Here is a 16,924-nt window from a genome sequence, read left to right on the forward strand (position 1 = left end):
CAGACCTAGATCTTTGTGTTGTCTTTACCATCTAGAACATTTAGCCTGATAAATTTACTGAAACATTTTGTTGTTTCGGTACAAACTTTCAGCCTGTAGTAAAACAATGGTTTTATTATGGTAAATTTGTGTTATCTGATGTCGTAAGAGCTTTAATTTTGTATGTGCATAAGGTGGCCTGTGCCATCCTCACCACTACGGGCTTGCGGTCCTTTCATGCAAGTTTGTCCTTTCCCCTACCCCAGTACTGGGAATGACACCATCATTGGACAGATGTCTGTTGCAAATTCCTACCGTGCCCATCCTGAGCTGCTGAGCTGCACCTGTCACATTGAAAATCTCTTTTGTTTTCACATGCTGGTAGTTCAGACCTTTCTTTGTTTGGACTTAGTTTTTCATATTTATTTCCAGCCTGGTTTTTCCCTGCATTTTCTGGAAGGTCTAGTGAACAGGCACAGATGATACTTTAACTTCATTTGAAGTGAGCAGGAACCTTCAGTCTTTGACTCATTATTCTAAACTGGGGCAGAGATCATATACTCCCTTGTGGTTGCACAACAAACCTCTAAGCAACCTTGACTGGGGTCTTTGATATTACCAGAAGCAGAAACAAAAAGATTTGTGAATAGCAATTTATATAATCTTGAAGATTAGCTCTAGACGGGGAGGACAAAAAAGATACTGCAACTGAAAATTAAGATTGTTCCAGCTTAACTACAAGTTAGTCCAAAGCTCTCTTAAAATAAGATTTTGAGAGGATACATCTAACTACCCTTTACAACATTGCAACTCATAATCACGGGAACACCTAACTAGAAAACCACAAAGCTCAGCAGAAGATCTGCCAGTAACAGGATTTGACTTCCTCAAGGGTCAGTGATCAGGTTCACTCCAACCTGACACTACCCAGAAGCACAACCTTGTTTCAACCTCAGTCTCCTGAATCTTTTCCCACCATGAGGTGCAGGTTTATCACAACTGATTCCTCCAACCAATTCTCACTCCAGCCTCTCCTGACTTTTCACAGGTCTTCACTGCCTTCAAGCCAAGGCAACATGTCAGACCCTCCTGTTCTTTAGAAGTGCCCTTCCTGGGAGCCAAACAAATATATAAGTCCCACTCCCACATCCCCCACTTGCTCCAACTTAAAGTAACCCTCAACAACCCAGTTTCATCTGGGCTGATAAACCGTCCTGAAGCCCAGATCCCCTGGCCAGGGGTAGTGCCACTTCCTCGCCCGATCACCCTCCACCCTTTTACAAGTGGGATTTAGCAGCATGATTCAAAACAGAGGATTTTTATTTATCTACACCTATGGTAAGTATGAGTGCTCAGGCGCAGAAGTTCTTTCCCCCCCCCCCCCACTACCACTTTATAGTTTCACCAGAGTTAATTTTAGTAATGACCAACTTTACTCTGTTGTCTTATTTTCCTCTCTTTGAATCAGTGCTTCTCTTACTTCACTTTTTCCTGATGTCTGTGCTAAGCTACATCCAGTCTTCCTTAGATATATTATATACATATATATATACACACACACTCTGAAATAATTTTCAAGTTATGAAAGCTAATGGCTTTATTCTGCCATGTTTCAAAATTTCCAGCTTGGATTAAAAAGTCCTCCCTATATTCCCACCCAGAACTCACATGTCTTGTAAATAGCTGCTGCAGCCCAACAACAGGTAAAGTGACAATTATTCAATTTCACTTTCATTTGAGTAAGTCACAATATTTTCAAAATAAGTATTCAAGTATAAAACCTTTCTTTGAAAGCACTGCCTACTGCTAGTTCTTAATACCAATGTATACTTCTAGAAAAATTGGATCACCACATTATCACTTACCAATTTAGAAAGTAAACCCTAAAAAGCAAGCAAGATTTTAATCAATAGGGTAAAAATATCTTGAAGCCCATTTTCTGGTTCCTACATAATCCAAGTATAACTGCCGAGAAAAATTAATGTCATCCCCATTCCCCAACCTCAAAACCCAGAGCTGTCATTCTTGCAAACACAACTAACAACCAGTTTGGACATTTCCTATATTTTCATTACTGTGGATTAACACAAGCAACAGATCTGGCTCTCACAGCGCTGCTTGGGACTGGGGCAGTGAGGACAGCAACCAGGGCACTAAACAGAAACTTTCCCACCCATGGTAAAGCTGTGTGAGAAAGTTGCCCAGCTTTGCTCCACCTGGTTGTTCCTCCCCCTCTTCCTGTTAGTACTTAACAGCAAATCCTGTTTGTACCTCCAACTCCAAAGACATAGACCTTTAGCAGCGTGGCTGGGATATCCACACATCTCTGAAACAATTTTAAATGCTAGCAAAAGCCAACCCATTAGAAAAAGAAAAAAGTACTTGTAATCCACTTACTGTTTCACAGTTCAACTTGCCATGTTTCTCTGTGAGAGGAAGATCACTTGGGGGAAGTGCAGAGAGCAGTAAAATATGTTTTTTAAAGAGCTTCTGTTATTTTTTTCCTGACTTTTCTTCCCAAGAAGAAGTTGTTATCTGCATTCCTAAGAACATTCTCCATTGACTTGTCAGTGGTTTTCTTCTTTCTACAGGACTAAGTTCAAGCAAAAGAAGTCCAGAATAGCCAACAGTGCATCTGGGTGCATCACCTGGGTGTCATGGCAGAGGTACGTGCTGCTCCGTCTCCTAGCTCAGCATTCAAAAATCAGTGACTGAGTCTCATGGAGTCTCCCAGGAAGCAGAAACACTCTGGGAAAAGGAGCTGATCCCTGAAAAGGCCTCCATACAGGAAAAAAGAGCAGCTCTCCAAGGGCCAGAATGCACGCAGGCAAAAGCCTTGCTGGCTGCAAGGGAACAGAGAGGGAGCACCTAGCCTTTGGTGCAACAAATGCCATTTAGACAAGCAGACACCAAGAGCCCTGTCCCGGGCAGCAGAAGCGGGTGGGTGGGAAAGGCCAGAGCAGCAGGACAAGGTGCTTCAGCCTGATCCGCCTCAGTGACAGACAGGAGCCTGCTTTTGAGAGTTGTCCCTGGCCACAGGCTTGAGAGGCATTTAACAGGCCAGCTGGCAGACAATGCAGCCTGAGGCAGGAAGCTCACATAATACCACTGGCTTCATCAGCCTCTTCATGGAAGGATGCAAAATCAAACCTCCATACTCATTCATCGAGCACTGCGCTGGCACAGGCATACCCCTCCACAGGGGTCTCCAGGAAAAGGCATTCATGTGGTGCTAGAAATGAGGATGTCGCTGAGGGTTCAGGATCTTGCTTGTCAAGAAGCATCAGATTTGTGCTTTACCTGTGAAATACAGAGATACTTATCACAGGTGCGAACGTGTTTCATGTTTGCGGAAACAGATATTCATAAAAGAACATGTTTAAAATCCTGGTGCTTTTTCTTTTTATCAGTTGTCCAAAGTATGCAGAGTTTGTTCTGAAGCAGGGCAATATATTACAACAGTAATTCCAACCTCTTTAAAAAGTTATTAAACAGGACAACAAACAAAAATATTTTTTTAAAATACATCCAGGAAACAGCCCCTTACAGCAAGGCTGGTGTTCTGCTGTCATCTAGAGGGAGAGGACGGAATCATCTCCCCAGGTGCTAACCCACATGGAAATACTCATTCTTCCACCAAATAACTTCAGCCTGCACCCTACAAACCAAGCTGTTCTACACCACCCATGTGCCTGCCTGTGTGCATCTGTGTGTCCTTACCTATTAACATTTGAAGGGGAAGAAAGCAGAAGTGCCAAGAATTAACAGCAGCAACAGTCCCAGTCCCATAGACTGTTATTCAGCATCTTATCTCTCCCTGTCTCTAATACTTTTTGTAGCCTTATGACAAGGAGGTACTCTGCCAACTTGACACCAGGAAGGAAGAATGTAGATGAAACTGTCTGTTTCTTAAGGGCAAGGAGGGGATTACTGTCTGAGAAAACCAAGACTGGTAAATCAGTCTACAAGTGCAACATGACTTTTTAAATATTCAAGATTTTGGAAACAAGAGATCAGATCACATTCACTGCACTTACAGAAAAAAGAGGCAAGAAATGGTTTGGTTTTTGACTCAGTGAAGATTGGTATCAAGTATGTTTACATAATCTGATATCTTGAATTTCATTTTGCATATAATATTACTGTGGAATATTGGAATAATTGGATAGCGATCTTCTAAGCAACTCTCATCTGCTTCAAAAAACACTCATGATTCAACTGATGCTTATGGATTTTGTAGGTCCAGGGCACAGCGGCAACTTGTGTAGCCCTGGGCTGACAGTTGGGCCATGCACAGCGCCATTCCTTAGCACCTACGCAGTGTGTCCAGCCAGCCACAGCGTATCTGCAGCATCTGGTTACTCGGTACATGAGCAGAGCGGTGCTCTGGGCCCACTGATACATATAATTTATCTGGCCGTATGCAAAATATAGATTTTTGCATGCCCCAGCTATAGTGCCCCTGCAGAGTCAGGGGCTGCCAAGAAAGCATGAAATAAATCATCTCCATTTTCACCGCTAGAGGTGACCAACCCATACCTTCAAGCTGACATTTCCCATGCCACAACATTTTTCAAGAGTACTATGACAATATAGCTACCTTTAAAGTACAGTCTTCAAAAAAAGGTCTGATTCCATAAGAATCACTCATAGCAAATTCTTCACAGGATTAGCAGTGTTTCTCCTAGTGTCTTATCAGAACAAAATCACTGTAAACAGGGTATTTTTCTTCTCTTCCAAACCACAGTGGAGCACTGTATTTTGTGCTGCTACCTACTCCTCACACTTCAGTGCTAGGCAACATTACCTACTACTACATGTAAGAAGACAATACTTGTATGGCACTTTGTGTATTTTCCGACATTCTACCACGGTATATATCCTCATTTTTGCGACCTCCTTTAATGGGTGAGTGGCCTCTTCAACTGCATACTATGGTTTTCAGATTACTTTTTTTTTTAAAGGAACATAAGGGGGGAAAAAACCTCAGCAAATACTAAGAAGAAATGGAGGGAGTGTGAGAAAAGGGACAAAAAGTCTTCACAATACATGGTCCATTGGATACACCCAGAGCAGGAGAGAATCAAAGGAAATCAAAAGAAATTAAGTAAAAGAATCCCAAGACAAATCCATAAAACCCAGGATCCCTTGTTCACTGTCTTCTCCAGAAGGTGGAAGCAGCGATGTAGCTATCCCTGCCACGAAGGCAGGCGCAGGGCTGGCAGCTCCTGCAGGGCTGTAACCAGGGCGCAGGGCTGAGACACCGAGAGCAATAACTTCTGGGATGAAACTCCAGATGGAAGAGAAAAAAATCACACGCTCAGCACTGGGTAGAGACTTTCTTCTTTGAAAAATGAAAATCTACTTGCTGTGCAAAATATTTTTGTGCTGGGAAGGCATGAGTATTGCATTTATTAAATGTTTAGAAACTACTCGCTCTTGTCAGAGCACGATTAAGTAATGGCACTTAATAACTTATCTAAGGCCATTAGGTGAAATAGTATCACTCTGTCTTTGGCAATCATTTGCTATGGTGTCATCACTACTGCCTTGAGAATACTTCGCAAGTTATCTCCATGCAGAAAGAAAAAAAAGACGCTACATGAGACTGATGCTCATATCCAACATGACATAAGGGCAGTAAGTAGTAAAAATCCACATCTCAGGCATTTTCACCTTGTAAAAAGGACAGAGATGCAAATATTCCCTGAAGCCTCATTTTGTCCTAATCATATAATTAGGCGTCCACTGACGATATTTATGCTCTCTGCACAAACAGCTTTAAACAGTTTATCATCCAACTGCACCAGAGTAGAAATAGTTGGGAAGAAAAAACGGGAGACAGAGAGGTGATGTGATCTGCCCAGAATCACAAGCACCTTACACAAAAGTGATTGTCAAAAAAGTTTCACATTGATAGCAGTTCATTGCTATAAAATAAAACTCTGAAAGCCACAAATTAACATCCCAGCAGGACTGAGCTCTGTCCTCCTGTACTGGTTTTGGCACTCTGTCCCCACCAAAACCAGCACACCTCAGTGTGCTTTTAACTAAAAATCTCTCATCTCTGTGCAGCTGCCTATTTATACAAAGCCAGAAAATGCGGTGTTTCTACCACATTTAGTCAAAATTGGCTATAAGTCCAAATCCTACTTGAAGGACAGAGTACTAAGCACACAAATCTTTTTTTTTTTTCCCAAGAAACTAAGCTAAAAAAATATTACAACCCTAGGATCATGTGTGTGTGTTTTCTCTATGATTTGTTATCGTCTCACTGCTCCTTGGAAATGCTGGAAAGGGTCAGAACAGCCAGAAATTATGATAAGAGGGTAAGAAAAACAATGTAATGGGCAGGCAACTCCGAGTCTAAACTCAGCTCTAAAACGAGTCTGGAAGGCTTCTGTGAGTGTCGGCTCTACACATGACCTAACAACAAATGTGGTCCTTCGAGTCTGCTGTCTGAAACCTCAAACTTTGCCCTGATATGAAGATGAACTTCAACAGCAAGTCTGATTGATGCTAAGCCATCTCAGATAACTGCCCCACAAGCCACACTGAATGAGGAATACCTAAGAAATGCCTCTGCACTAGCCTCAGCTTGGATCAACATTAACAGGCATGCAGGTCAATGGGACATTGCAGGAGGAAGCCTAACCATAAGGGTGCCCTTAAATACACACCAGTAAAAAGAAAAAAAAAATCTCTATTTCACAAAGAATGAAGCAAAAAATGCAGTAGTAGTCAAAGCCCTAAACAAAAGTCAAGACCCTGCTAGCCCTACATATCCGCTCACCTAAATTACAGACAGCAGACCCAAAACAAGTGAAAAAACCATAATGCACACTCCAGGTCAGGTTCTACTCAGTGACACCTTAAAACCTGCAATCTAACCTCTAATCTAAAACCTGCTAAGATCAAACCAAACCCTACCCAGTGAGTTTCTATTGGACGTGGAACGAGGTGGCAGTGGATGCAACCTTTAAATCAGCCAGACAACTCCTTTTACATCCAGTGCAAACCTGATCACACAGACGGACGCTTACAAAACCCTTAATCCTAACTCTGCCCTGAAGCCCAGCTCCAGAGAAGCAACCCTGCCAGACCAAAATTATTAGTAAGAAGGTAGCCGCTAACCACAGCAGCCTCAAACTTAGGTCAGCAGCTTGTTACGTACCAACTAAAAATCCAGGGTCTCCACCCAGCAATGGAACAAACTCCAACACCAAATTATTCTTAATGCTGGAGAGGCTGCTTTTGCCAAGCACAGAGCTATGTGTAACAAGGTGGCTGGGACAGCATCACTTCTAACCTTCCTTTCCTTCAAAATACTGAAAACACCTTGCTCCTAACGCTAACGCAACATTGAGCAGCATGTGCTCACTGACTGTAACAATACACTGTCTGCCTTTTCCTGCCAGAAAACCAGGTCCTTTGTGCCACCCTCTGGCACAACCAAACCCAAAGCCCGGTTCAGCACTGGAGAAGTAACATCTGCCACCACCCAAATTTACATAATACCCTTAAATATAACTATACTACTTACTATATACATCCAGGAGAAACCAGAAACTTCCTGTGATACCACGACAAACTCTAAATGATCCCTAACCTGAGGCAAGAAGGAGGTTGCCAGCTACAACGACCTGAACATGCCTCAATGGCTCTTTTAAAAGCTTGGCTCTCTACTGATTCTAACTTTAACATTGCATTTGTGTTAAATGTACAGGATTTAGCACTCTTGCCATGGCTGCTTGATGTACTTTAAGATCAGGGTCCGAGTGATTTTGGTCATTTAGGATGCGTGTCTGGTGGTTCTGAAGGTGATTAAATCCAGGTCAAGCCTCTTACTGGCAGACCTTTCCCATCTGGATGCATCTCTACCTTTATACTTAAAACTGTTTTCTTCTCTGCCTGTTAAAAATTGAATATAAACTGGCAAAGACCGTTCACTTCCAAAACCTTCTCTCTATAAACAGTCTCTAATGGACATCAAGCGGTTATCTATGTTTCAATGGTGCATAAATCCAGCAAAAAAAATTCAAAAGCAACTGTTAAAAACAGTTCGAGGTGATAAAATCACATGAATATGGAGTCTTGTTTCCTGTCTTTTTTCTGACAAGAGAACTGCCTAAATGCTTGATTTTCATGTATCACCATGCAAAGCTGTTGCTGGCACTAGAAAACCGCTCACCACGAGGACACATTTAACATGCAATGAACTCCTGATATAAATGCAAGAGCTTGGAGAATGAGCTGAACAGCTCGCATCCTTTGGCCCTTTCTTATGACGTACTGCCTTACATCAGCAGCACCTTACTAGTGCAGGGATGTATTTCTTGTGTCTACACCTGCTTCTACACGGGAGCACTTCACTGGCACTGCCGTATTATAAATGCTGACTTTCCACATCCAGTCAGAAAGACATATGCCATAAAAATTACATGGTTTAGATATTACTTGGGCATCTTTCTCTCAGCCAGAGCTCTCTTGAGCTGCTGTGTCTTACCCTGAGCACAGTACAAAACTAATTCGCCTTGCGGATTCATGTACATGCTTTGCATCTAAACTGCATTGTTTGTATTCTGCTCAAGGGGAAGAAAATAATTGAATAGCTATTCAGAAATCAAAAAAAAAGACAAGGAGACAGAAGCTTCTTGTATCAATACAGCCACTGAGGTAAGATCATCCTAAGAGGTATAAGCTATCTTTGAACTCTAGCGTTATTTTTATTAATAATAAAGCCTACCTTTTTGCAATGGTGTTACAAGCTGAAAAGTCCCTCAGACAAGTAAGAAGATCAGGACATTACAAGAAAATATATTTTTTTCTGCTCTTTTTCTGTAATTCAGCTGTGTCTAACTTCACCTCTGATAGACCTGCTGCTTAAAATCCTTTTGGGTAACAGACTCTCCAAAACATGAGAAAACAGGTGTTCAAAAGCCTTCTTAAAACAGGGGAGATACGTTAGCAGCACACCCGCAAGGCGCCACACCAGGACAAGTAACGGCTGCGACGATCCCGCCTTAACGCGCCACCCCGGCCTCGCCCCTCCGCCCCCCTGGCGGCGGCGGCGGGGCCCAGCCGCCCCATTGGCCCCGCCCCGAGGCCAAACCCCGCCCTGAAACCTCCCGAGGCCCCCGCGCGGCTCATTCTAGAAGCAGCGGCGGGGTGCCTTTAGGTGTCCTTGCCGTTCGCCGGCAGGCGACGGGAGGCCCGTCTCGGTTGCTGGGGCGCAGGCGCGCAGCTGGCAGCTCCGCGCGCGGCCGGAAGGACCCGGCGGCGGATCCGCTGGTGGCGGCGGGGCCTTTCTGGAAGGTTCCTGTTGGGGCGTCTGGTGCGGCGGGGCTCGGCTCTTTTTTTTTTCATCGGGGCCCATCCGTCTCCATCGGTGGCCATGCCGGAGAACGCGGGGCATAAAGCCCACGGCGGAGCGGGGAACAGGGCCAAGGGCACCTACCAGGACCGGGACAAGCCCTCCCAGATCCGCTTCAGCAACATCTCCGCCGGGAAAGGTGAGGTGAGGCGAGGCGAGGGGGGCGGCGGGGGCTTGTCCGCTCCGTGAGGGGCCGGTTCGGCGTGGGCTGGGGGGTGTGGGCTGCGGGGCTCGGCACAGGCCTTGGGTGGGGCTCTAGTGTTACTCGGCTTTAAAATGGTCGTAGTCGAGCGATCGGATGCAAATTGTTTAAAAAAAAAGCTGTGGAAATCAGTCCTGGTACAGCAACGCTTTATATCATTCTATTATTAAAGATGATTCACTGCTGGCAAAATAACCGGGAAGCACTTAATACAAGGAGGCGCTTTCCTTCTCAGAAGAAATGTTTGCAACGACAGAGTGAGTGCTTGTAGTTATTTAGATCAAAATGTAAACGTGTTTGTTTTTTTTTTTCTTCTTCCGTTTCCTAGCTGTTGCTGATGCAATTAGAACAAGCCTTGGACCAAAGGGAATGGATAAAATGGTAAACCAAACTTAAATTTTAAAACTTTTAAGCTTACTGGAAATAAAGTCAACATGTCTTATATAGGACGCCATTTTTGCCTTGAAATTTTTTTCCAAGTTGCATTTATTTAAAGGAGAGCGTGAACTAAATGCGCACATCAGCTTGAGAAGTAATGGTGTCAGGAGAAACATTTTACATTAAGGATCAAATTAAAGATTTGTAGGTACTCATCAGAACTGTGTTCTTCCTCCTCCCTCTCAGATTCAGGATGCTAAAGGAGATGTGACAATCACTAACGATGGTGCTACTATTCTGAAACAAATGCAGGTTCTGCACCCTGCAGCCAAAATGGTAAGTGTTTTTTTTTCCATCGCACGGGCAATTATGTGTTAGAGCTTAATTTCTGGTACAAAAAACTGTACTAACATTTCACGTGGATTTGAGGAACATTACCTGCTTGTGATAGAGCAAGAAGTTTTTGTGCAATGTGCTCCAGGAATATTTTGATTGTAAGATGTGCTGGAGAGTTCAAAGCCCTTATTCTTTATTCCTTATTGCTCTGGACGTGTTTTAAGACATAAAGGAATCTAGCTCAAACTTTCTTCTATAAGAAAAGTTAGTGATGTCTTAAACTGCTAGGACAGAAGAGAATGTGAAAGAAGAGAATTAATTGCATTATGGTCAGGTGGTCTGAAGATACAGTAGCCTGGTCTTCTGAGGAGTTAAATGTTGATCTCTCAGATCTGATTGGGGTTGGAGATGGAAATGAGCTTCCTGTGGAGAAAAGGAAAAGGTAGACCTGCCAGATAGGTGTGATTAGTTTTAAGCTTGGGAGAAGAGTTTCTTTGCTTCTGTAAGGGGTCTGTTTCACAGTAGTTGTACTTTGCCAGATAGTGTGCAAGTACAGAAAGCACGGTGCAAAAGGTACTAACCTCACGTTAGAAAAAGTGTGATTAGTCCTAATAATTAGGCCTATTTCAGTAGTGCTACATTCTGGAATGTCTGTTTTTTTTAATTGCCAGTGTTTGCAAGGAAGTAGCATTATATATAAAATTTTACCGTAATTTGTCATTTAGTTGGTAGAGCTGTCAAAAGCACAAGATATTGAAGCTGGTGATGGCACTACATCTGTTGTTGTAATTGCTGGAGCTCTCTTGGATGCCTGTTCCAGACTCCTTCAGAAAGGTAAACATATATATATATTTAATATAAAAATACGACTGGACATAGTTAAGCCCCCTGTCTGCTTACCCCTGTATAGTGAAGCTTAAAGTAGCTGTTCCCAGTTTAAATGTGAAAGGTGACTTGAGTCTTCATGTTCAGCTTTCACTTGTGTTCCACTTGCAATTAGAAATCTGTTTAGCTTTTTATTTTGAGTGGAAGACATTACTGTTCGTACAGGAAATAGTGCCTAGGTGGTGTGATAAATGTTGCCTTGTAAAAACTCGCCTTGATTATACTTGTACTTCTCTCCTGGACAGAGGAATAGTGTAAGAAGATATAAATGGCATTTAGAACCAGTGATTCTACAGTTTTTTAATACTTGGCAAATTTATCACCTCCCATCACTTACAATATAGGGACCTTGAGAGAATCTGGTCAGGAAAATACATGAATTATGGAATGCAATGATTAGCATAAGTTCTGTTCCATTAGTTCAGGATGTTCTCTTGTAGTCCACTTCCATGCTGTTCAGGAGCTTTTTTAGCTGTCCAGCCGGATAACACTCAGGCTTTGGTGTGCACTAGAAATAGAGCAGTGGTCAGACCTGCAGAGTTCTTGTCTGTCTCATATCTGGACTTCATAGTGGTTTGCTTGCGCTTGCCTCATCTCGGTATGCACCATTTGGCTGCTTCTCCTCCTTCTGGTCCCTACCAAGGGTTCATTTATGTTTACTTCCTTTCCTGGTACTGGTGGTACTGCTGGACTGGCAGCCTGGCACCCTCTACCATAAGAGGTAATTAGAAGATGCCTGCCTAATGTTTGCCTGTAAGCTGCCTGCTTTGAAAAGGTAAAGGATATAGCACATGCTCCAGAGAAGTTGGGGAACTTCATGAAAAACTGTGGGGGACCAGTCTTTGAAAATGTGAAATAAAATCACTGTCGGGCTCCTCCTCACAGGTATTTCCTGGCCAGTGACAGCTTTGAAAATGCCAAGGCAAAAAAAAAAACAACCCAACCAAACAAAAAAAAAAAAACCAAAGGAAAAAAAAAACCAAACCCCAAAACTTTGAGCAAGTATGGGTTGTCAGACATTACAGGGAAATGTGCTGTACTTGTCTGTGAGGACAAATGATTAGAGATGTTACAGCTGTTTTCCTCAGCTTTAGCAGTGGAAAGTAATAAGGGAAGTAATTTACTTGAATGTGTTTTGCTAAAATGTCTTCAGTTTCTTCTGACATGAGAGTCTCTCTAATCTTAAAATGGGAAGAGGGGGTGAGGGAAAAAACAAGAAAAAAATTTCTTTGAAAGCATGACTGTCTAACAGCGTTTTTACACTCTCCACAGGAATTCACCCCACCATCATCTCTGAGTCATTCCAGAAAGCTTTGGATAAAGGTATTGAAGTACTGACCAACATGGCACAGCCAGTTGAACTGAGCGACCGAGAAACCTTGCTAAATAGTGCAACTACTTCTCTGAATTCAAAGGTATGACTTATACTTGAACATAGTTCCTCCAGACTAGTTGACCCTTCAGCTTCTCCCAGTCTGCGCTACCCTTCACTCGGTAAGAACAGCCAGAACAGCTGGCTACCTTGTCTTAGACTGACTTCTCAGAAAGCCATGGTTGATTGAGATTTAAAGCGAAGCACTCAAACTGAATTTCAGTCTGAAATATTTAGCAATCTTAAATATTAACTGTAAGTGTAAATTAAGCAAGCTTCAACTGAAAAAATCAGGTGGGATACTGAGAGCTTTTGCCAACTTTTTGCATTGGTGGCTCTTGTTCATGGAACAGAAACTCCTGAAATTGCATCGAATTCTGGAGAAGTGTGCAGAATAATCTGGGAAGCTCTCAAAAGTTTTAAGAGTCTAAGAAAAAGAAATTCAATTTCTTCTGTAAGTCCCTAAGCATGGGTGTTCCCACCAACATAGTTGCACTTTCCTTCAAATGGAGTAGCCATTAGGAAGATACCATGTTAAGACACGTGGTTGATGGACAGGGAGGGGAAAATTACCTTTGTTTTGAAATTCAGAAGTCAAACACTGAAATACAATGACAATATTATTTTGAAATCACTGTTTTATCAGTGTTGAATCTCTCACCACTTTATTTTCTTTACTATTAAATCCTGCAGGTTGTGTGTCAGTATTCCAGTTTACTTTCTCCAATGAGCGTGGATGCAGTGATGAAGGTGATTGACCCAACTACAGCTAATAGTGTGGACCTCAGAGATATTAAAATTGTTAAGAAGCTGGGGTAAGAAAGAATGTGTAACTAAACAAATTTTGTCTCGGTGAAATCGGCTTCCCAACTTGCTAGAGTCACGGATTGGTTTTGTTTCCAGAGGCACAATTGATGATTGTGAACTGGTTGAAGGGCTGGTCCTGACGCAGAAGGTGGCAAATACCGGTGTAACCAGAGTGGAAAAAGCCAAAATTGGCCTCATTCAGTTCTGCTTGTCTGCTCCAAAGACAGATGTAAGTTAAACTATGTCTAGAGTGAAACCTTTTGCTGTAGTACTCAGGAGATGCAAATGTAACAATAATATGTTTAATATGTTGGCATGTCAGCTCTGTTCCACAGCTCTAACGAAGCTCTGCTGAGTAATACGTAGATACTTGTAACGGTACAAGAAAGAAAATAGTTCAAAAGTCCAGTATTCCTCATCATTTAAACAATCTCTAAGAGATAATTTACTGTTCTGCTTATTTGCTTTGAAACACAGGCTCCCAAGTTAAAGAATGTGGAACACCTTGACACTTGCTTCTAAAGTCGGCAGTTGTTCCTAATGCTTGCTTTTCTCCCTTTTTCTGGTGTTTTTTTTTTTCTTTTAATAGATGGACAACCAAATAGTTGTTTCTGATTATGCTCAGATGGACAGAGTACTGCGTGAAGAGAGAGCCTATATTCTAAATTTAGTTAAGCAGATTAAGAAGGCTGGATGCAATGTGCTGCTGATTCAGAAGTCTATTCTGCGGTAAGTTAATACTGATTCACTGGTTTACTCTGTGTGTTTGAGGGAACAACTGGAATTATTTGGGAATACCTGGAAATTCGAAGCCAAATACTAAGTTACCCCTGGCAGAACGTTAGACTGGTTGTAACGGTGACCGGACCTTTAGAAAGCACTGGGCTTGGCTTATTTTGAGTTTAATGATATCCCTCCTTTGCAGTCTGAAGAATTTCGGCGCTGCTGGTAAGAAGCATGCAACTGGCTAGTGTGACCCAGTTACTAAAATAGCACAGTGGACTGACTGCTTCCCTCTTGTTTTTAGGGATGCTCTTAGTGACCTAGCCCTCCATTTCCTCAACAAAATGAAGATCATGGTGGTTAAAGACATTGAAAGAGATGACATTGAGTTTATATGTAAGGTAAAGTGAGTTATATAAATGGCTGTTGAAGTAGCAGCAGTGTTTAAAGTCTACGCCAAAACTACATACCCAGCCAGTGCCATTTTATTATTATAACTTTCACAAGTTTCATGTTCTGACTATGACGGAAGAGCAGACCTTTCCCTAAAAAGCATTCCTGTTCTGTTGCGCAGTTCCATTTCTAGAAGGATGTGGGACAGATGTAAAAGCCACAGTCCTAACTGCGTTGTACCATAATATGCAGAAGAATGTGACTCTACAGTTCAGGTTCTGGATTTTTTTTTTGTTACTTTTCCAGACGATTGGAACTAAGCCTGTTGCTCATATTGACCAGTTTACTTCTGATATGCTGGGATCTGCTGAGCTGGCAGAGGAGGTCAACTTAAACGGTTCTGGGAAACTAATAAAGGTGAGTGAGTGACAAAATGTTAATACCTACTTAACATTTGCCAATTATTTTAATAACAACTGCTAACTTTAATGTGTGTTACTACGTTTAAGTACCCGCTTCTAATCCCCCAGTAGCCACTGACTCGGGAAGCATAGTGGTTTTGCTTAGCCAGGCGTAAGTACTGTTACAAAACTTGCAAATACCAACTGAAGTCTTCTTTTTATCCAGAACCTTTTTTTTTTTTTTTTGAAGTCTTAGTATTTGGTTTTATTTTTTAGATTACGGGCTGCACAAACCCTGGTAAAACTGTAACCATCGTGGTACGTGGATCCAACAAACTTGTTCTAGAAGAAGCTGAGCGTTCAATTCATGATGCCCTGTGTGTCATAAGATGCTTAGTTAAGAAAAGGTAATGTCTTGGTTTGGTTAGTCATTTATTATATTCATAGTACAGAAAGCTAGTCATTTATGCACTTAGGTAAAAATGAGGTTTGACTTTTAGTTTCTGTCCTCAGAGCTTTAATTGCAGGAGGTGGAGCACCAGAGATAGAGCTGGCTCTGCGCTTGAATGAGTATGCCCGCACTTTGCGGGGTATGGACTCATACTGCGTCCGCGCGTATGGAGACGCCTTGGAAGTCATACCGTCTACGCTGGCTGAAAACGCAGGTCTCAATCCAATTTCAACGGTAACGGAGCTGAGAAACAGACATGCTCAAGGAGAGAAAACAGCTGGCATTAATGTCAGAAAGGTAATGAGGAATTGTACAGGCATAGCATAGCTTAAAAAAATAGTTGGGCATTAAAAGGAAAATGCATAGCATTAGGGCTAAACTAAGGAGAGGGCAAGCTTGTGTCTCAATGGTATTCACCCTAAAATTAATGCTTCGGTAGATTATGGCTTGTTCTCCAAAGCTTTAACAGCTTATCTGGAGTATTGATAATAGCAGATACTTAAAAAGCTGGAACCGCAGGACGAGAAAATTCCTGTATATTCAAAAGCACTCTTTCAGCTACAAAACTAGACCCACTTAGAATAATCCATCAGTTTTACCTGCAGTGGGAGGTGCTCGTGCATTATGAGTACTGTAGCGGGCTAGCTTCTTTTACACTGTCGCTGTGTTTAAGCTGGCCTGACTATGTTTATCTTCTGGCTAATTTTGACTGGATACGTCAAGGGGGGAAGATGCGTACCATAATGTTCCTGTTGAGGATGGAGGAGCTACAAGCCCTTCGACAGCCTCATTGAGAGTTGACTGTCCTTCTCGGGGTTCTGCTAACAGAAAGCTGCTAAATCTAACTGCAGTCTGACTTGCACAAAGTAAAAGCTACTTGTTCTTGTAGGGGGGTATTTCCAACATCTTGGAGGAGTTGGTTGTCCAGCCGCTGCTGGTGTCTTTGAGCGCCTTGACTTTGGCAACAGAAACTGTGCGCAGCATTCTTAAAATTGATGATGTGGTGAGTAGCATTTGCATCATGTTTTGTTTAGTTCCCCCCCCCCCACCAAGCACCAGGCTGGTGATTGTCACGCCCCTTGCTTGTGTTTCAAAATATCATTGTTGTGTAATAGTTGTCTCAAGTATACATGCTACTGGGACCATTTGGCCTTCTAGTAACTGTACTGGGAACAAAAGGAAATGCATTATAAATACTGTACCTTAAAGTAAGGAGTAAAGAAAGTGACTAAAAACCCTAGATCTTTAAGCAGAGAAGTAGTTGTTATGTATCCTGTAGACTTCCTATGCCTGAGTGTGTGACATCTTCCTTGCAGGTGAACACACGATAAGCTGAGCAAAGAAAGCTGGGACTGTGCCCTAGACCTCTCCTTCCCTGGAGCCTGGAATGTGGTTTCCTCACCAAAAGCACTGGTGTGAAGTGTCTTAAAGTTGACAAAGGTTTATGTACTGTTTATCACCCTAATTTAAAAAAAAAAACCACCACCCTGTTTTCAAAAATGAAATGCTGTTTATCAATAAACAAGCACTAGTCTACCTGTCATTGCTTTTATCATTTTGCTAGAAATAAGGTAAAGTTTGTTACATTTGCTTCTCTGTGCTACATGATCCTACTTGGGTTGGA

General features: G+C 42.3%; 1 protein-coding gene across 1 annotated transcript; it reads left to right on the forward strand.

Moving 5' to 3' along the window:
* Positions 1-9,179: 9,179 nt before the first annotated feature.
* On the forward strand, positions 9,180-16,836 carry CCT4 (chaperonin containing TCP1 subunit 4). Its single transcript, XM_064446824.1, has 14 exons — positions 9,180-9,491; positions 9,883-9,935; positions 10,179-10,268; positions 10,994-11,102; positions 12,426-12,568; positions 13,219-13,340; positions 13,429-13,561; positions 13,922-14,061; positions 14,360-14,456; positions 14,755-14,865; positions 15,126-15,256; positions 15,363-15,597; positions 16,190-16,303; positions 16,617-16,836. Exons 1-14 carry the CDS (start codon positions 9,374-9,376, stop codon positions 16,629-16,631), a joined length of 1,611 nt encoding a protein of 536 aa, XP_064302894.1. The 5' UTR covers positions 9,180-9,373; the 3' UTR covers positions 16,632-16,836.
* The last annotated feature ends 88 nt before the right edge of the window (positions 16,837-16,924 follow it).

This window comes from Phalacrocorax carbo, chromosome 3, assembly GCF_963921805.1.
Source record: "Phalacrocorax carbo chromosome 3, bPhaCar2.1, whole genome shotgun sequence".
Taxonomy (NCBI): domain Eukaryota; kingdom Metazoa; phylum Chordata; class Aves; order Suliformes; family Phalacrocoracidae; genus Phalacrocorax; species Phalacrocorax carbo.